This window comes from Scardinius erythrophthalmus (assembly GCF_964197995.2).
Source record: "Scardinius erythrophthalmus genome assembly, chromosome: 17".
Lineage (NCBI taxonomy): Eukaryota > Metazoa > Chordata > Actinopteri > Cypriniformes > Leuciscidae > Scardinius > Scardinius erythrophthalmus.
This window is the reverse complement of record NC_138237.1, coordinates 23450047-23472589: the sequence shown is the minus strand read 5'-3', so window position 1 is coordinate 23472589 and position 22543 is coordinate 23450047. Positions and strand designations below refer to the sequence as shown.

At 37.4% G+C, this 22543-nt stretch overlaps 1 protein-coding gene across 2 annotated transcripts; it reads left to right on the top strand.

The window, feature by feature from the left end:
* The first annotated feature begins 4623 nt into the window (after positions 1-4623).
* kiaa1191 (KIAA1191 ortholog) lies at positions 4624-12412 on the top strand. Of its 2 annotated transcripts, none has more exons than XM_081391262.1 (9): positions 4624-4886; positions 5236-5357; positions 6279-6387; positions 6584-6777; positions 9286-9397; positions 9511-9635; positions 9752-9855; positions 9940-10121; positions 11453-12412. In XM_081391262.1, exons 3-9 carry the CDS (start codon positions 6360-6362, stop codon positions 11659-11661), a joined length of 954 nt encoding a protein of 317 aa, XP_081247388.1. In that variant the 5' UTR covers positions 4624-4886; positions 5236-5357; positions 6279-6359; the 3' UTR covers positions 11662-12412. The 2 variants fall into 2 exon arrangements, with proteins under 2 accessions (XP_081247388.1, XP_081247389.1); XM_081391263.1 differs by having other exon boundaries at positions 4626-4886; positions 9940-10100.
* The last annotated feature ends 10131 nt before the right edge of the window (positions 12413-22543 follow it).

Genomic DNA, 22543 nt, shown 5'->3' with positions numbered 1-22543 from the left:
ATTTACTCACCCTGAAGCCATCCTAGATGTATGACATTCTTCTTTCAGACGAATACAGTCAGTCTTATATTAAAAAATTTCCTGGCTCCAAGCTTTATAATGGGAGTCAATGGGTATATTTTTTTGGAGGTCCATCAAAGCGCATCCATCCATGATAAAAGTGCTCGAAATGGCTCTGGCGGGTTAATAAAGGTCTTCAGAAGTGAAGCAATGCGTTCGTGTAAGAAAAATATCCATATTTAAAACTTTATCGACTAAAATAACTAGCTTCCGTACGGACGGCCGTACGCAAGTCGACTTACGCCAAAAGAGTAGAACATAAAACAAACACAGGCAAGATAACACTTGACAAAACAAACCAGAACTCAGGAATCCTTTACATTTCCACAGACGGTGGGAGGGGGCTTAGGCGGAAGACACTGGGACTGGATTGGACCTCTAGGTGGAGGGTGAGACAAATTAATGGAGACAAAGGTGGGAAGAGCCAGGGCAGAACCCTCAGCAGGACGACCAGGACACAGGGTTGAGGAAGGGTGGAGACTTGGCAGGCGGAACGAGAGGAAAGACTGTCTGAGACGGAGCTGGCGGAGGTGGAAACCCAGGCGGAGCTGAAGAGACCAGGGGACACAGAAGGGTCTAAAGAGTAAGGTGGAGACACTGGGACGAGCATTTGAGGTGAAGCCAGGTTGCCGGAGGACTGAGGTGGAGCCGTAGGGAAGGCAGAGCCAAAGTGGTGGAGGGACGAGTCAAAGACGAAGGCCCGTAAGTCCATGGTTACAGCAGAGTGACGACTGACAAGTCGGAGCCGGAGGGAGGAGAAGCTGGTAAACTATCAGCCCAAGGCAGATCCACGATGTACTGAACAGAGGGTAGGTGGAGACGAAGGGCTGCTGTGAGTCAGTAAAGAGGGGGCTACAGGACTGGGCAGTGTGGGCAGAGTTACAAAATTACTTTCCTGGCTTATACTGGACACACAACAATCTTAAAATGGCCAAAAACAAATACAAACCCAGGAAACAGAATTAGAGCACGAGCAAAACCAATACTAAAGGAACACAGGCAAGATTACACGTGACAAAACAAACCAGAACTGCCAGAGGACTGAGGCGGAGCTGGTGTGCTCGAAGACTAAGGCGGAGCCAAAAGGGGTGGAGGGACGAGTCACAGACGGAGGCCCGTAAGTCCATGGTGATGGCAGAGTGACGACTGACCAAAGTGGAGCTGGAGGGACAAAGAAGCCCGGTGAAGCCATAGGGGGCGAGGAGCCAAGGTGGAGCTGACTAGTCAACAGGCCAAGGTGGAGTGACAATCTTGTAGGGTCTGGGAAGAGCAATAGGGTCAAAACTCCAGGGCTTGGGCTGGCAAACTATCAGCCAGCTCAAACAATCTAAAAACAGCAAAAAAATACAAACCCAAGAAACAGAATTAGAACACAAGCAAAACCAATACAAAAGGAACACAGGCAAGATAACGTGTGACAAAACAAACCAGAATTTAGGAATTCATTACAGCAGCACAGATTCAATCAACCAACAAATCCACACAATATCAATCAATTATAAAATTCAAGAATAAAAGTGCATTTTAAAAGCTGATTTAAAACTAGACAGAGAAGGAACAGACCTAATATGTTACAGGAGACTTGGGGCTGTAACCGCAAAAGCTCAATCTCCCTAAGATTTGTATTTAGAACGGGGCACAACTAACAGAAGTTGAGCCCAGCCTAGCCCAGACAAAGCCTTACACAAACAACAGAATCTTAAAATCAATACAAAACTTCACTGGCAACCGGTGAAGAGGCAAGAACTGGGGTAATGTGCTCCCTCTTTTTTGTCCCTGTTTGGACTCTAGCAACAGCATTTTGCACCAATTGTAACCAGCTAAGAGACAATAGTGGTAGACCAACAAAAAGTGTGTTGCAGTAGTCAAGCCTTGATGTAATAAATAGCGCCTCACAGCGTTCACTCCATTATTACAATACAACAAGTAGCCTACACATCATACATGACAGAGTGAATCATTATTTCCAAGTCCTTCCTGGAATAAGAAAGTGATAGCCCTAAGATGGAAAAAGCTCCCCCTAAGCACTACACTGATTTGCTTATTAAAATAATAGACCTTATTCAGAGCAGCGCCATGAAACCGATGCTTTGAGGGACAGAGTTGTTTTTAATGGCATCCGTTGTATAAAACTGCTAGATCACTTATAATTTTCCATAACTCATGTTGTCTGGAGTTTTTTGTCTCCTGAAATTTCATGGAAAGATATTTTTGCAGTGTTTCGTCTGCAGAACAATCCAGAAACACATTAAAAAATAGTACAACCCACTGAAGAGATGTAGCCTATGTCTATCCCTCATAGCCTCGCTTTCATTCAGTTAAAAATCAGAGATGGCGCTGCTGTGAATAAGGTCTATTAGGATGTGTTGAACAAGACACTAAGGTTGTTTTTTTTACATGGGACTGAACATTAGCCTAGTTGAGAGGGATCTTTAGAAAGCTGAGGCAGTGCTATATGAGAGCCTAGGATCAGCATTTCAGTTTTGGATTTATTAAGCTGCGAAAAGTTACCAGCCATCCAGGTTTTAATTACCTCAAAGCACTCCAACATACCAGTTTGAGTTTATAGGTAAATAAAATTGGGTATCATCAGCTTAGCAATGACAGGAGATATTACATTTCTGAATAAATGAGCTCAGAGGAAGCATATAAAGAGGGAACAGCAATGGTGATAGAACAGACCCCTGAGGAACCCCATAGTGTAGAGGAGCTGAAAAAGATGAAAAATCCCCTAAATGTACTGTGAAGCTCACTCAGATAAGAGGTAAGGCAACAAGGATCGTACCATATCAGTTCTGTTAGTTTATTACACAATTAAATATATTTGGAGTTTTTAATGTGCTTTGTAAATTACTGAACTGTTTTACTATGGTATGCTTAAAGCTACAATATGTAATTTTTTTCGCCGCTAGGGGTCGCTAAACTCTTACAATAACAAAGGCGTTACTCACACAGGTCAGTTTATTAGACAAATTAAACTTGTGAGGTAACGCAGAGCTGTTTCACTTGGTCTACACTATCACACTAAACTGCATTTGAGTGTGTTGAAAGTTATAATGCTATTCTGTGTGTTAGTTTATCTGTATGAGACTAGCAGTAAGCTAGATCAACATAAGAATAACATACTGATCATATTCTAACATTTCATCATGTTGAGCTACGTATATAACATTGATTAGTTTTATGTAAATTTGCTCACCTCTACATTTGCGCGTCTCTGTCATGTCACATGGAGCTCTTGGCATCTCGAAGACGCCATGCTGATATTGATCCTTGTTTTATTTCTCCTTTTGTCCCAAAGTATGCTTGCCATGATCTATAGTGTTTGAACGAAACAACAATAGCTTGAGCGTGCCGCTAGATGTAACGTAGTTGTCCACGTCTGTTGCCTTGGTTACTATGGCAGTACGAGCGGAAACCAGGGATAACGTGGATATTACGTCATTGACAGGCGACAAGTGGGACAGGGCACAGGGACGAGCCATTATTTAAAATTGGAATTTCTCTTAAATTAAAAATCTTTGGGAACTTTTGGGATATTGTAAGTACACAGTAGGAAATATATCACACTGTGCAAGTGATTTTTGGATATTTTATTACAAAAATATTACATACTGTAGCTTTAATTTTCCGAAATTTATGTTCTTTGCTATTTTGTATGTGTGTTTAGGATTTGGTGGGGTGCTATAAACCATTCAAGCTCATTTGATTAGTGAGAATAACCACCCCAGCCCCCTTTTGTTAATCCCTGTGCCACATCCCCCACCAAACACCAACACACTACACAACACCCTCCTTTAAGGTGCTATAGGGTCCCTTGCACCACCCACCACAGCCCTAGCAGGGGGAACTATAGCCTACTTACTTGTGGCTTCATGTGGTTCCTTGGGAGTCCTTATGTGAGTACATGAGGCCCTACATTTCCAGAGGGTGCCAATGGAAACAAAAGCTTCTTACTAATCACTGAAGAATCACACGCAGTTTGTTAGTTTGGTGCCATTACTGAATTTTGGTGGTGCCAAATGTATGCCAATACAGTAACAATCTTCTAATTCCTTAAAAGCAAAAAGAGAGGAAAGAAAAAGTAAAAAAGAAAACAGTAGAAACATTACAATGCATATGATAATACAATAGCCTACCAGAAAGACTGTAGAAATGCAATAATGTTGCTGAAAGGAGAACTATAGGTATTCATGGAACAGGTAGAATAAATCTTTACTTGTCCACTGAGGACGTGCAGTTATCTTCATTGGCTTATACTGTAGAAGGGATGTATTAAATAAAAAGTCATGTAATGCCGAAAAAGAACCGTACACAGGTTTACTACTATGAAGGTGAGTAAATAATAACTAATTTTTATGTTTGGGTGAATTAACTTGCATAGCTATGAAATAATCACAGAGTAATCATTAGCTATGCAATGTGCGTGCAAACATACTTACCAATAAATCTCTTTCAGATTCTGATAGCTGCTGTGTATTTATTTGAGGTCTTTTACTGCCTCGTGCGGCTAGTTGAAGTACTGCAGCAGTTGCTATGATGATAATAACAAATCAAAGTATCGCGAGATTGGGGGACTGCAGCCCCAGTTGTGTTGTCGTGGTTGGCTTATTGTCAGAGACCTAAAGGAAGTTGAAGTTATGGCAGATATAAAGGCCAACTCTTGTCAAACATATGTGATGTGTAATTTAACCATTCGATTAAACGTGTCCTCAGTACCTCGGCTGGACTGTTAGCTGATGTAGAGGAGGTACGGGAAGACTTGAGCTCGCCATCGCATCCCTCAAACCGGTTTCAGGTCGCCGAAACTGGATTGAACAGCTAACGTTAGTAGGCTCATTTAACGTACATACGATTCAACAAATATTGTTGTATTTGTTAAAATGTGAGGTATTATTCAGTATTTCAATTATTGTTAAACTTAGCCGAAATAATGTTTTGTTAAAAGAAGCGTGTTGTGTTTAACGCTAGTGCGTTGGCTTTTGACGTAGCGGAAATCAGTAACGTTACTGTGAAAGTGAACAGCATTAACGTTACATAACATCAGGACAGACAGCTGGTGTGATCCCTTTCCCAGCATTGCGTTATCACTTCAACAACGGTGTTTAACGTTAGTCGTATTATAGACAAAAGGTTTGTCTTGCTGTCAGTCATACGTTCCTCGTGTTTCTCCAGCTTTTTCTGTCGTATACTGGCTGTGCTAGTCCTGGCGTCCCACAATGCTGACTGAGCAAACTTCAGCTTGTCAGCAAGATCAACCTGTGCTCTAGCAGTGGTGATCCAGTCGCCCTTAACAGGTAAGAGACGAACACATATGCTTTTGATATCTAAACATATATGCGTAGACAACTTTACACTCATCTAGGAAATAATTTCATGTTTATAATGCTAAATTAAAGGCATATGGTCTTGGATATACATGGTTACTTTAGAGAAATTCCACATGACCTACATTTATTGATTTATTCAAAGGCAATCATATTTATTATTGAAAAAGGCATGATAAAGAAGATTTAAATAGGGTCTCAAATAAAGTATCATTATCTTGGGCATGGTAAGTGTTAACATACGGTTAAATAGTGGACAACACATGTTTTGGAAATTGTGTGAATAGGTTTGGGCGACATGGCCAAAATTATTATGACAGTATTTTTTCCATGTCATTCGATATCAGTATTTATAACAAAATTCGGTTCATGCTATTAAAGGTCAAGTTAATGCATTTCATGTGTTTTTCAGATGTCATGAATGAATGTAAGGTTCCACATTAGGCTACTTGTTTGTTTGTATGAAATGAAATAAAAAGTCCTTTAAAATCCAAAGACATTTACAACAAAACATTGCATTTTTATTTTTGTTAAATCAGGTGCCGCACAATATAATTTGTATACTTGCTATATAAATTAAAACATGGATGAAAAATGTCATGGTTGTATGATATTCCTTACATACAATAATAAATGTAATGTTGTAATAAATTGTATAATATCTGGGATTTTGGAATTTCAGCCACTCACTCATTCATTGGTAATGATGTTGTTGTGTGGTCAGTCACTTGCACAATGATGCAGAGGGTCAATTGAACACTGTACCAAAGGATTTAAGAACGGTGTCTCTTTAATGATTAATCTGAGGTTGCTGGATGGTTCTTTGGCCTTAAAATCAAATATTGCTTGGTTAATGTGTAACTTTTTCCTTTCTTTTTATTTCATCTGTAGTTTTGATCCAGTCTGCTTTGATTGGGTTTGTCCAGGCTGTCTTCACTTTTTGGTCTAACAGAAACACTTCATTCAGTAGCCATGGTGTCCAGACCTGGAGACCTTCCAGGTAAAGGAGAGATTTAGACCTGTTTATGTTACACGTTGCAGTGCATAAAGTGAAAGGGGTCAATGGTATTAAACATTAACCTACATTTTCAATATGTTTAATAGATTGTAGATGGTTATATCACACCAGTTTCTACTTTTAAATGCATCAAATAATGTGTTTGTTCAGATGTTGTTGTTTTGCTCTTTTACCTCAGCCCTGGAAGCAGGTCCAGGTTCCTCAGAGGGACTCCTCGGAGGGATGTCCATCCCAGTCGGGATGACCCGTCGAGCTTTCAGCTATGATGATAATCTTGAGCGGCCTATGTCTCCACCTCCAACTGACATTAATATTAACAACCTATGGAGGCGACCTGTTATACCGGAAAGGAAGTTTGCACGACTTGCTGAGGTTCGTGTGCATTGCTTATTCTTTGACCGATTTGCCCGCATGAACATGCAAATAGAATACACACACACACATTATAGAGTCATATGAAAAAGAACGTACACCCTTTTGAATTCTATGGTATTATGTATCAGACATAATAAAAAAAATCCTCTGGCCCTTGGCAGGTCTTAAAATTAGGTAAGTACAACCTCAGATAAACACATGACACCGGGACGCATATTACACCATGTCATGGTTTATTTAAAGGTGCATTAAGCAACTTTTCATGTTAAAAATACCCGTTTTTCTAACCCATACATGCTTAAACAATTGCCTGATGGGCTGAATGAGCCCTTCTATGATCTCTGCGATTGCCTCTATAATCCTGTACAGTAAAATAAATAAGAGGGATTCGGGACGGAATCGACTGGGCGTGACGTCATGCGCGTTCACGCTCACCTGGCTATGTCTGGCAGGTTTGTGTATTCGCCGCCATTATCCGCATCAGCGAAGACAACTCAAGCGACTTTGGCAAAAGTAGAAGATGGATTCAAAGAGACCGGCTTCTAGTTCATCCCAAACCCCAACGCAAACTCCACGTAACCGCTTGCACAACTCTGGTTGCAGTTTCGCGTGTCGCCAAAAGGGGGCATAGTTCTGCAAAAACTCAGAGACTTGCGCAATGCACCTTTAACAAAAACTAAGCCAAAATGGAGAAACCACTTGTGACAAACTAAGTATACCCGTACTGCTTTCATAGGAATTGTGATTGTGAGAAATAAACTATAAAATCTGACTTTTTTCCTTGCAATTGCGAGTTTTTAGCTCGCAATTCTGACTTCTTTTTGTGATGTATAAACTTGCAATTGTGAGTTACAAAATCGAATTCTGAGGAAAAAAATACTTTTTTCGCAGAATTGCTAGTTTATATCTCACAATTCTGACTCTATAACTCGCTATAGCGAGTTTATATCTCGCAATTCTGACTTCATAGCTTGCAATTGCTATATCACGCAAATGTAAACTCACAATTGTGAGAAAAAAAAGTCTGAATTGTGAGATTGGCGAGATGTGGTGGATGCACGTTTCCATACTACAGGCCTCAGTTAGCATGTTAAAGTTCATGACAGTACATGGCTGCAGGGCTTATGTTTGCAAAGTTGCATCTGAACAACACACAAGACTAATGATCTATGTCCTTTAGACAGACAAGACCAAAGTGGAGATGTTTTGCCATAAAGCCCAGTACCATGTTTGGCAAAAACCAAACACATCAGCAGCACAAACACCTCATACCAACTGTCAAGCATGGTGGTGGAGAGCTGAGGATTGGAGCTTGTTTTGCAGTCACAAGACCTGGGCACCTTGCAGTCATTGAGTCGACCATGAACTCCTCTGCATACCAGAGTATTCTAGTGTCAAATGTGAGGCCATCTGTCCGGCAGCTAAAGCTTGCCCAAAATTGGATGGCTAACAGAGTTGCTAACTGTCTTACAATGACAGCTGTCAGTGTCATCCTTGTCCCAAGATGTTTTTGATGAATTTTGGACACAGAAGGACCACCTCTCGTCGAGGAGCATATGGTGGGTATCAAGATAAATTTGGAAGCAAGGGTTTACAGATCACAATGCAAGCGGGAGAAGCCTCATGCTACGGTCGTCATGATCGCAGATGACAACATCCAGGATCAACACTGTTCATGTACCACAGGCTAAGATTAAATTAATTTACTGTTAACCAGTTTAATATGGAGAGGCACTGAAATGCAGGCCTTTGTTTATGTGTTTTTGCTCTCTGTTAGCTATTTAGGTATGTACGTTAGCATGGACTCACTGACTTTAATTGTAACTTTAATCTGAGTATGACAACCAGAAAATTAACGTTTTCGTCTTCATTGGGATTGGGGCTGAATCCTTAGGGATCCAGGTTACTGTGACTACGTCATTGGATTAATACACAGCTTAATCCAAAGCAGACATTTTGCTCTCTCTTGTTTGGGTTTAGGAAATGTAATAAAATAAATACCCATGCCCATACCCCAGGCACATAATTTGACCATTTTTGTAGCGTAAACACCATCAAGAGCTTTGGATCTTCCAATGTTTCTCTATGGCGCTGAAACCTAAAGATGTCCGAGTTTCGGTGCCTGTACAACTGATTCTCAGCTGCCATTGGCTCATATGCGTTTGAGGGGAGGGACTTAACGATAGGTCAATTGGGTCATGCAGTAGGCCAATGATCATAAGCACACCAGTAAATCTACACCAGAATAGCTGAAAAAGAAAAGATTCAAGGTGTTGCACTTGCCCAGTCAAAGTCCAGACCTCAACCCGATTGAAATGCTGTGGCAGGACCTTAATTGATCAAAAATCAATTAATTGCATAGCCTTGTTTCATAAACCATAGAAATCAAAAGGGTGTACTTTCTTTTTCACATGACTGTATATATTCTCCATACCACAGTTTAAGACTAATACCACAGTTAGACTAATGCTAACAATTCTTCTGGTATTTCCTGTATACGTTTAGGAGGATGAGTCAGAAGGAGGGGTAAAACAAAGTGCTGCTTTTGAATCCACTAAACCTCCAGGACCTGTGGTGAAAGCCAAAGCTTCGTCTGTCATGAACTCCCTCATCATCAGTAAGAATGTTACGATGACTGCCTCATGCATCATATTTCACAGTGTTAACTGCTCTTTAGTGGAAAGTTTAGTTTAGTTTAGTCCTAATTGGACCTGTTGTGTTACGTTACAGAGCAGACCCAGGAGAGCATGCACAAGTTTGAGAAGCAGGCAGGACTGACCGATACAGGCTACACTCCACACAAAGGCCTGAATGCAGAGGAGACCCGATACCATCGTCTGGCAGAGTCAATGCATGTAGGCAGAGATCCTCTTTACATCAGCTCCAAATGTTATAGGATAGATTTTGGTCTGACATCTCCAATACAGTTCTTTTTAAAAAAAGCATAAATTGTGTTTATTGGATGTTGTAGAAGCTTCAAATGCAAAGTGTGGATGCCAAAGAAGAGAAACAGCCTTCATCTAATCAGTCAACGCCTTCTGGGACCCCTCAATCCTCACCCAAGCAGAAACGCAGGTGCCTGAATGAGTCAGCAGCTTCACATCCTTTGTTTTGCATTAATCATTTTGTGGGTTGTAATTTTGAGTGTGTATTTGGCAGGGGCTGGTTCACTAGTCAGGGCTCCACAGCATCTCTCACAGGCTCTGAGATGAGCACCAGCTCTAGCTCCAGTATAGATCTGGCTTCAGGTGACGGACATGTAGAGCGCTGGGGTGTTTTTGGACCTCGGCCTCAAGTCAGCAAGTCCACCACTGACCCAGGTACAGATTCAGCCATGACAGGTAAACCACACGGTGCACTTTACATGTAGAGAAACCTTTCTGCATACTCTCTTTAAATATCAAAATCATCCTAATGACCCCCACTTGCATTCAAATAATCCATTCTAACAGCATGAGTCGATCAGATATGCTCATGTTATCATAATAACAGTAATAGTATAATAATAGTAGGCTAGATTTTGGTGATTTTTGTCAATCCAGCACATTGCACCCAACCTTGTAAATTTATCTACAATCTACTCATCATAATTTGAAGTATTTACAGTCAGTAAAATCTTAATTTTATCATCAGGCAGGCTCTTACTAAGAATGAGAATAAATCTGTTATTCACATTACCTTCCAGTTTACTCCTCAAAGACTGTTTTAAAACAACCATGTGCTGGAAAAAAAATTCAAGCTCATTTAAAAAACAGATTGAATAAGTCATCTGTGAAACCTTTGTTATATAGTTGATATACACACATAATCTCCAATCAGTATTAATTTGCCAGGTTGTTTGCTGAAAATAGCTGACAGTTAAGTTTGTGAAGTGTGTGTATGTGCGTGCGTGCGTGCCTACTTGCATACTTGGCAGAAGAATTATTTATGTGTATGTTGATTACTATTAATGATTTAACTTTTTAATGATTTAGCTATTTATTATACATAGCTGGTTCCTCTTAATACAAAATGCAAACAAAGTCCAGCAATCTATTCAGGTGAGATGTGAGGCATAACACTACCGTTCAAACGTTTTTATTTTCATTAAATTAATAAAAACTGACGGTAAAGGTGTTTATGGTGTTACAAACGACTGATAATAAGAAAAGTTTCTTGAGCAGCAAATCTAGCCATCAAATCATGAGTAATGATGCTGAAAATTCAGCTTTGCCAACACAGGAATAAATTACATTTTCTAACATCTTTAAATAGAAAAAGTTATTTTAAATTGTATAATTAGTTTACAGTATAATTATTTCTGATTAAATAAGCATTAGAGACTTCTTTCAAAAACAGAAAAAGTCTTACCGACCCCAAAGTTTTGAACAGTAGTGTATATCATTCACATAATTTCTGTGCGTTTTTACGTCATTCAGACCAACCAGCTTCTTATGTTTATCCAAGTCCTTTCATCTATATGTATTAACCACTGCAGAGACCAACTCTGTTCTACTATGTAAACACTGCTCGACCAATCCAATTCAAGAACCAGAACTAGCCACTCTATAAAACGGTTTAAAGCTCTGCAGGCAGCTTTTTACACATGCAGTGCTTCAGTTGTTGGAAGTTCATCGGACTTCACCCTCTAATCCGTGTCAACACACCCAACGTTATTCCTGTGTGTTCACAGGGGGCTTTGCCCTGCAGTCCTATAAGGGAGCTCAGAAACCCACCCCTATGGAAGTGATGAAGGCTCAGGCCACCCGCTTGGCCGAGGACCCCAACTTCAAAGCTCCCCCCAAGATGGAGATCCCCACCATGGAGGGGAAGAGACAGGTGACCCGACCTCACAAACTCAAACACCGGGACATGAACGTCCTTACACCCTCTGGATTCTGAGAGAACTCCCTACATTCACCTCAGCTGTACACATAGTGAACCTGTAGCTGGTCTACCCTCTCTCTCTTTCCCTTGTGCTGTCTTGCTGTTGGGTCACTGCAGTAGGAATTGCTTTTCCCTTCACAGGTGCATCTTTTTGCTAGTGTCTAAAGTAAGTGGTCATCCTCAGATGTCGTGCGAGTGTGTATGAGCACTTTTGTTGGTGCAGTTGTCTTTTGTTAGCCTCCTCTTTGCCTTTTAAAGTGTTACTTTAAGTTAGTATGTGTGAGAGTGTGCGTGCCTTGATGTTTTTGGATGTACTGTGGTGTAATTACTCATGGCTTACTTTAACACTGACTATGATGAACAAAAGCAGTGTTTTATGTGTTGGATTTTTTGTTCCATCGCATACAGTAGCAACAGGTTAAACTTTTTTTTGTCTGCCTAGAGCAATTGTTATATATTCAGTAATGATGTTGTGATTTCCTGTGTAACATCATCAATACACACAATAGGTTCAGTGATAACTTAATTCTTTAAGTCTTTGCTGTGTGTATTATGACGTTTAAAGCATTGTGATACGGTTGTGTCGAGGACGGTGTGTCAAATGACGAGAGCACTAAATTGACTGAAGATTAAAAGAACTTTGGCTAAAATTTTATTTAATGTAACAGCTCTGGACAGAGAATTTCTTATATTTTTGTTACAAGTTTAAAATCGTTTCATTTTATTATACATGTTAACACATGAATAAATAAATGGACATAAATGATTTTTGCTTTTTCAAATTTCTTTCCTGCAAGTTATTATTTAATTCTTTGTTTAAAATGATGCAAACTTGCCTTTCAAAAACAGTAGGGAATTTTACCAACTTTAGAATGGTATTCTCTCTCCGTGTGTGTGTGTGTGTGTGTGTGTGTGTGTGTGTGTACAGGTTTATATTACATTGTGGGGACCAAATGCCCCCACAAGGCTAGTAAAACCTGAGATCACCTACATTGTGAGGACCAGTCAGCGTTCCCCATGAGGGAAATGGATTAATAAACATACTAAATGATGTTTTTTGAAAATGTAAAAATGCAGAATGTTTTCTGTGACGGTTAGTGTAAGGGGATAGAATATACCGGTTTGTACAGAATAAAAGAGTGTGTGTATGTGGGGTTTGGCAACACTTGTGAGAGCTAAGTGTCCTCGCTGATATAGTGAAATATTGTGGCAACTGACTAGTGAGTCCTCACTAGTTAAAAAAGATTTTTTTTAAATCTAGTGTTTTTTTTAAGTTTCTGTGATGGGTAGGGTTTGGGTAACGTGATAGAAAATATCCTTAAACTGATATAAAATCAATGGAAGTCTATGCAATGTCCTCACTAATATAGTGAAACAAACTAGAGACCCCAGAATAATTTTTGTTCTACTAGTTATGTGATATGTTCCCTCCCTCTTGTAATATTCTGGATCTGCCACTTAGTGGCAGTGGCCTCCCAAAAGTGTTGTCTTTTAGTGTAGCAACTCTATTATCATAGAAATAAACATTCAGTGGGTAAACTGAGATTTCTCTTTCTCAAATCATTCTCAGATATATGAGCACTTGTATTTTACTCTTTGGATAGTCCAATAAAACCATCTGCATGCCTTTTTGACCCCACTCTATATTAAGTGTCTTTAACTACTTTGTACTGACATTGCAATTAATAATACAATGCACTTATTGTTTACAGGTTTTTTACATTGAACTTGCATTAAAAAAACACCTGCATTTATCTGTAATTAATTTCACCTATAAGTAGATGGTTGTAACGATGGCTGTTTCAGAGGAATGAGGGAGAGTAAAATTCATATGCTGCAAACATTTTATTCAAACATACATAAAGTAAATACAGGCGAAACTGATAAATCCACACATGGGCAAGGAAAGCAAACGGAACTGACAACAAGCACAAACACAGAAGGACAACACCAGACAAAGAACATGAGAAACCCTGGGGTATTTATTCACAAGGGGTGTCTGGCAAACAAGACCTGGGAACAATTAGGGTCAGGGGCAGCGCCAGATAATTTTTAATGCAGGTGCTGAGGGGGTGCTAGATCATTGATGGGGGAGCTGCGCAATTTGATATATATATCAAATATAGATATATCTGTCACATGATCCTTTAGAAATCATTCTAATATTCTGATTTATTATGAGTGTTGGAAACAGTTCCGCTGCCTAATATATTTGATGAATATAAGGTTAAAAAGAACTGCATTTATTCAAAATAAAAAAATATTTTCTAATAATATAAATCTTCTTTACTATCACTTTTTATCAATTTAACACATCCTTGCTGAATAAAAGTATTGATTTATTTAAAAAAAAGAAAGAAAGAAAAAAAATTACTGACCCCAAATTACTGACCAGTAGTGTGTATTGTTACAAAAGATTTCTATTTTTAAAACATTTGCTTCTTTTTTTTTTTTTTTTTTTTTTACTTTTTATTCATCAAAGTATCCTAAAAAAGTGTCACAGGTTATGAAAAAATATTAAGCAGCAGAACTTTTTCCAACTTTGATAATGAATCATCATATTAGAATGATTTCTAAAGGATCATGTATCTGGACTGGAGTAATGATCCTGAAAATTCAGCTTTGCATCACAGAAATAAATGATAATTTAAAGTATAATAAATTGAAAACCAATTATTTTAAATTGTAATAATATATCACAATATTACTTTTTTTCTGTATTTTTGATCAAATAAATGCAGGCTTGATGAGCAGAAGAAACTTCTTTCAAAAACATTCAAATAAGTAATGTTTCCAAACTTTTGGCCTGTACTGTATATATATATATATATATATATATATATATATATATATATATATATATATATATATATATATATATATATATATATATATATATATATATAAAATATATATGTTACCGGCAAAGTGTGTAATCCGGCATTCTATAGAATGCCTAGGTAATGTATAGAATTAGGTAATGTATTTTTGCCAAAAACCATTAGGCATTCTATACATTGCCTAGGCATTCTATACAATACCGGGATTTCACACTTTGCCGGTAACAATTAATAAATGAGCAAAACTTGGCCGCTCAATATTTAATATTCAGTTATCACAATTAAAGTTTTCATTTAATTATAATTAACAAGCACAACATTCAGCATTCAATCAAATATTCTTAAAGATTTATTATTATTATTATTAATAATGTTATTTCAACAATATATTGTTATTTTGACAAAATATGTGTATGTGCAACAAGCAAGATGTGCATTTGTAAATCCGGTGACGCACGTGCATTGATTTTTATTAATAAACTAGTGTTTTCTGTGTCAGTGTCAGCTGCAAAGATGAAGTTGACGATCGCCATCTCCGTAGTGAAAGTGCCTATAGAGAGAAATGCATGTAACGGATTACATAATCAGAGAGTAGCCTATTTCTTTTCGTTTTGAATTGTTTCGTTTTAAGACATTTCAAGCTTTCTATAGATATATTTCTCATGTCTGTGAGGCATACGCTGAGTTTTGGTTAATTTATGATGAGATGCACTCCAGTTCATGAGCAATGCAAGTGATCGCGCCGGCGCCTCCATGTCATGATTATATTGTCTGCTATATTTTCTTCTATTTATTAAATCCAGGCAATTGGTTGATGACAATTAAGATACAATTTATACAAAACAAAATTTAATGAAGTGTTCAAAATCATGCCTGAGTCTGACCCACTCCATGTCTCCCGATATATTGCGCATCCTATCTTACTCATGCTGTTCACTTTTCATATAATCAACATAGATGGAACAAAAAATAACATTATAATATTTTAACAAATATGAAACTAAATGCGCTTATTTAATGGCTGCAACACATGGCACACATAAGTTGAAAGGCATTAGTTTGTTCATAGTAAAACATATCTGCAACATTTATCAAGTTCACAGATAATTGTGCGTGCATTTATTAATCATTATGATACTAAAATCATAATAAAGTATATATTATGTAAAGCTATACTATGTACAAAAAATCCGATGAGCCCAGAATATGAACGCAACGCGTTTAATTACTCGTTAAGCATTTTCCTCCAATAGAAAACCATTATAAGAACGCTTAATGCAGATTAGAATGTCCCCTTATTATGTTGAAATAAGTTATGTCGAAATAACGAGATCATATGTCAAAATAACGACTTATGTCGAAATAAAATACTTTATTTCGAAATAACAAGATACGTTTTTTTTTTTTTTTTTCACCATGCGGTTCAGGGCTTCCATAGAATACAGCCTGAATATAATTGCTTCCAGAAATTATTTTTGGGGGTGCTATCGGGGTGCTTTGGCTTTACTTGTCTTGGGGGTGCTGAAGCACCTGCTAGCCCCTCCCTAGCGCCGCCCATGATCAGGGTAAATATGGTAACAAACGAGGCAGGCAAGGGAACCAGGGAAGCAGGAACTGAACACAAAAACAATTCAAAATAAGAGTCCAACACAAGATGGGAAAACAGGTCTGGGTCATAACAATGGTTTACCCTTTCCTTACACCTTAACCTACCCTTAGACCTTTACCCATAGCACCAAACCTGTCCCTAATCTTACCCCTACCCTAGAAGCTAAAGTGTTTTGCAATACAACATGAACACATATAAGTACCTAATTGTAGCTAACAATAAATTTATGTAAGTACATAGTAAAGACACTATCTATCTATCTAAATATATATATATAGAGAGAGAGAGAATCTGTTTTATGACATGTTTTACATGCTTCCTTATTGGAGTTTGGACACAGACATCCTCTTACGAAGTAAATAAACAAATTAAGTATACTTCAAAAGTTAAATCTGGCCACAAATGTTACCAGTGGGAATAATTATAAAAATACTAACAAAACAGGATAGATTGGCATTAATAGTGGTAATCTTTGGACCCGTATTATGTTCATTATATTAAAACATATTAAGATTATTATAGCTTAACATTATCATTGTAATTTCTGCCTTCTAGTTTAATAACTTTAAAATAAATGTAACTTTTTTTTTCCCAAATACTCACTGAACCCAATTCAAAAACCATTCTGATCTCATCATAAGGGTATGGAATCATAATTATGATTGTGCTCTTGAATCACAGCATGGCAGACTTTGGCTGTTTTATGAGTAACATCAGGAATGCAATCAAACTTTATACGTGGACGACACCACAGAGCGTTATTCGTGAGCTCTGAAGCCGGGTCCACATGTTGTGGTCAGACTGTGATCTCATAGCTTTATCACAGTGACTCACATGCAACAGAGGCCCTCACACTCTGAGCTGGGTGGACCACCAGCCTTCATATTAAATCCAGACATCCCAGTGGGACTGAAAACGTAGGAAATGACCTACGATGTGTCAGCGTGTAAAAGCACAACGTCACAGTGGGATTACAAGGGCTCTGGGAGGAGGTGAGCATCTGTATGTGTGTGTGTATGTGAGGGAGAGAAAGAGCGTTATTGGGTGGAGGCTGATGGGGGCTGGACTTCCAGGAAAGCCTGTGTTTACCATGGCAGCATCAGTTGTGAGGAGACTGCCAATGAAGCAGCAGAGAAACAGAGAAAACACTAAAGGATGAAGCTAATGTTGGATGTTAGTAGTGTAGTGTTTTTTGTTGTTTTTTTGTGATGTGGTATTGTGTGAAGGATACTGACATTAAAGAGTATTGATCACTTATGTTGGAAGATGACCTCTTTATTTCGACTCTTGGTGGAAATAACCTCACTTCCACATTTTTGATCAAGTTCTTGTATTGACAATGCAAAAGTCCAGCACTCTGTAAAGCCTCCTCCAGCACATCCCAATGTGCCAATTCATGTGTGAACATGATTCTTCATTTTTTCTTTCCATTCTTTCACAATTTGAGCCTGATGAATCTTGGCTTCGTCGGCCTGGAATATGGCTGTGATGTGTCTTCCTACATGGTTGTTTAAGAAATGAAAACCTACACACTCCGTCAATTAGGGTTAGAAGAAATGTTGCTAAACATATAACATGCTAATAATCACAGCAATAATGTTCCAATCAGACTCTTAAGCATTTGCCTATTTAAATTCAAAACAGCGACTTTTTTTTTTGTGGCCGGGCAGTGTATGTTACTATTTGCACTAGTTCAGGTTTTGTTTATAAGCTGTTTTTCCTGCTAAGTTTGTCCTTTTGTACAAGGAAGTGACTTTATAGGATTACATATTTAAAAATTATCTACTGTTTGCATGAATTCACATTCGTGAGCACCTTTGATCGTCAACCTGATCGACTTGTGGGAAATGGGACTAATAGTAATTTCCATTAATGAGCGCTCAGTGTGCTATAATTGGAGGTGACTTGCGGCAGAAGGGCGAGATCATAATATGCATTAATGAGAGGATCTTGTGAAGTTAAATCATTTGACGTACATTCCAATGTCACATGCAGACGCTCTGAGCATTGAGCCTTTCAGTTTGATTGGCACTGAGCAAGAAAAGTCAGTGGTCCGCTACCACAGCTCTTGATTTAATCGTGAACACCGCAGCGGCCAAATGCAATGATGCCAATCCAAGTTTGTGAGCAGTGAACTATTAAATCCATGGTTCTGTATTCAGGAAATACATAGAGGAGGGGGAAACCTCCAGAATGACATTAAAATCTTGCTATAAATGAATGATCAAAGAGGATGTCTCTGTGCTGTAATGCAGAATTCTCTTTTTGAATTATGATGCATTTTTTTAGGCATGAAGTACAGAAAAAGTAAGCGCGTTAAATATTTATTCAACATAATTAATCAGACACAGATTCAGGGTTTGTTACTCATATTTTTGGAAAACCTTTGTGTTTTAGCTTTATTTAAATCGGTATTTAATACTAAAACATGCCACCTAATATTTGGCTTTTGCTAAATGGAAACATTTGTTTATGAATGAATAAACATAGTGATATATTATATTATATAAAACAGTTCTTTCTGGTTTTCGAATCTGATTGGCTGAGAGCCTTTTCCAGCCGTGTGATATTCCACCAGTATCAGGACTGTTTTAATCACTATTTTTTTTTTTTTTTTTTTACAAATACTTCTGTTATTGTGTCACGAATGTAGTTATTTAGACCTCAAATATGTGTTTTGAAGTTTTTGGAGATAAACTGAGCTCCAGGCTGTCACCAGCCGTTCAGCGTTCATGTACCCGCAGAGAACAGCGTCATCTCGGCCAGAATTTGCCTCTGGCTCTTACATTTGGGGTATATCAAGCAGGCAGTCTATAATGTTATAATTCATTCATTCAAATAATTGTAATCTTACCGCACTACTTTATCTCTGTGTCTGATTCAAAGCGGGCAGAATGCTAGATCTAACGAACCGTAACTGACGAAAATAATCGTCGATAATTCCCAGACAGCAACATAGTGGAATCCATATGTGCCAGATATGGGCCAGATCTGGGCCGACACTATGTTGCTGTCAGGGAATTTATATTATATTATATTATATTATATTATATTATATTATATTATATTATATTATATTATATTATATTATATTATATTATATTATATTATATTATATCACTCAAAGTAGAAAAAAAATCTGGCAATCTTTCTAAACATTGGTATTAGTGATGGCATCAAGTCTATTTGGCTGTACTAGAAAGTCTAAATGATCTCAACCGCTGTGCTGCTTTGCACAACATCATTTACCTCAAAGGTTTGAAGTGATGGAAAAATCTATCTCACCCACAGGGTTTCAGTGTGCCATGGAACATTAATGACCATATTAAAAAAAAAATTCCTTTGGGTTTTTAAGACTTTTTGTGTATTTGATGGTAGTGCTGCATAATAACATTCATAGTGTTCTTTATTAAGTAATTAACAAATATTATATAAAGTTTAACAGATCACTTTTTTCATTTCACATATGAATGTCCATGAACTACTGATCTGTTAAACATTATATAAAGAGTTTTCATAACCTATTTCTCATTTAACGTATTATTGTGTATCTTCTGAAGTGATGCCAGCTTGATATACAGTAGAAGATAATAAAAAGTAAAACAAGATAGTGAGATAAGAATAAACTGATTACAGTTAGTTGGGTGCTAAAAAGGAATACCAATTGCAACACAGCCGCCACTGGAAATGCACTTTGTCTCAGTTAGAGAGATATTTGAGGGTGTGACTGTTTGCCGTTTTGTACCACCCTTTTAGTGGTCACTGACTGCCCACTCATGACACTGGGTATCTCTGACATCATGTACACAATTAAAGCATTTACTGTCATTCACACCACATATTCAAATATTTAACATCTTGTTTTTTTTATGTTTTAATTTGATAAATTATAGGATTCTGACGTAGCTTAAAACTACAACTAAAATAGTGGACCTCATTGTGTTACGTGAGAGAGAAATATCTATTGTTGCTTACAGTAAATAGATCTGTTTGTAATTTACAACTTAGCAAGCTGGTTAAGTGTATGAATCACTTTACATCATATGATAAAGAAAGATACAGCATAAGTGGATATCAGTAAGCACAAATGGCGAGTTGGTCCTCCTTTACAGCTTCCACTCTTCCTCTAAATGTTAAATTATGGATCTGAGAATCGAGGAGGTCTGGTTTCAATTCCCCCGAAAACAGTGGAATTATATATGGGACAGTTGTGCTGGAACAGAAAACTTTTGCAACAAAGTCAGAAGCACTTATTTAGAACGTCATTGGATGACGTAGCAGATTGTTTTCACTGGAATTAAGTGAAAAATTCAAAGCCATTATTTAGAAGGGATGTCCACAAATGTTTTCCAGGTAGTATCTTTTTAGCTGAAATTGCCTAATTCGAAATTCGAAATCCCTGAGTCATATTTGGCCTGAAACCAAAAGATTCAAATCTATAAATCTTCCAGCTTCTGTCCATACATATCATCTCACCTCAGTTCTGCTCACCTTGTCTGGCTTGAGGAAATTCTTATGGTCCCTTGGGAGTCACTGTGTTGGGACGGATCCACAAATCTTTACAAAAGCCCCCCGCAGGGTGACCACACAGGGCCTGTGTCTTATTCAGCTTAACATTAAACAGATGCCTAGACAAGAGAGACTTTACAGTGTTATATCTGCAGCAGGACCAATTGTTAAAAAGTGGAAACATTAACACTGATATTTTAGTTCTCTATAATAGGTTCCTAATGTCCTGAAATAAACTTCATATGCTCAAAAAAGAATGGGAAAAAAGACAGTGTTTCTAATGCATTTTAGCACTAGAAGCCAGCAACTTTAATGCCAAAATGAATGACATTTACTCCCATCACAAAATATTGACTTTGTTTTCCAGCGCGGCTGCAGGTTAAAAAAAGTTCTTTTCAAGAGTTTTTTTTTTTTTGTTATACAATCATGGCAATTACAACCATTTCTAATACACACAATTCAGTTCCTAAATAATGCTCACTTCCAGTGAAGCCTTAATTATATTACATACAAAGACATTATAGGGAATTCTGTGCTTCCAAATTTGTAACAAGGCTCGTTTTCTATCGCAGCGGGACAATGTCCCTTTTCTTTTATGTTCCACTGAAGGAAGAAAGTCAAACAGGTTTGGAACGACATGAGGGTGAGTAAATGATGAATTTAAGGGCAACTATCCCATCAAGTGTGAATTGAATGTAATGCTTTTTAATTGCTATTAAATGAAAATGTATTATACGGAAAATGTATTATAGTTTAAATTTATATTATGGTAAATGCAATTAGTAGGACTTAAGTAGGCTACATCTTTTAATGTAATTTCATAATTACCTCTATTATCTTCTGAACAATAGCCGAAATGCATCATTTTCTGTAAAGCTGCTTTGAAACAATCAGTGTTGTATAAAGCACTATATAAATTAAGGTGACTTGACTTGAAATATAAAAATGTACTAACGAATTTATTGACAATTTATGGTAAACTAAAATGTGATGTCCTTTCTATTGAAACTATTTCGTTGAAATATATTTGTAATTTTACATTTGTTTTGATGAACTTAAAATGTAGTACATTTAAATTATATTTACTTTAAATGTAATATTGATAAAACACTACAGTTTAAATTAAAATCAAGTACTTTACATGTGCTTTAAAATGTTTGGCAACACATCAAAATAAGTGTACTACTTAAGTGTGGTAAGATACATAGTCATGGAATTGTACTCTCTTTAAGTTACACTGGGGTGGCCTTTAATTTCATTAGTATGATATTATCTATATGTACAGTTTTTTTTTTTAAATATACTTTTAAGATTTGAAGTACACAAGTTCACAATCAATAAGCACTGTTTTTTTTTCTTCCACAAGTTACCTGAAACTCAATGACGCTTTAGTGTTTAAATGGGATCAAATCCCTGTATCCGTGTTCCATGTTAGTTTAAATTCTTCACAGAAGCAACTCCCCATTGATACCAGTGGTTTTGAAATGATGTGCTTAACAAACTTACTTATGGGTGTGGTGTCCACAAACTTTTGGCTATATAGCATATATGGCGAGTCAGGCGATTGAGGCTAGTCACATTTAGATGTTTCTTAGGGTTGTGGGAAGTTTGTTTGCTATATTCAAAAACACTAGAAGCATGTGGTTAATCATCATTTACACAGGAGTGTGTAAATATATGCATAGGCTAATCTATTTTTCATTCATTTATTATACTAAGTTACTTAAGGTTGTAACTATAGAATTACCATTCTATATATTATACCATTTTTAAGGGGTCATGAAGTGAGAAATCGAATTTACCTTGATCTTTTGACAGAGAAGAGTTTATTGTCCTATAAAAATATCCTGTAAGTTTCAGAACTCAGAACTATCTTGTTAGTCCAAAACCAGCAAAAAAACCAAGCTCAGAAAACGACTTGTTTCAGATTTTGTCATAT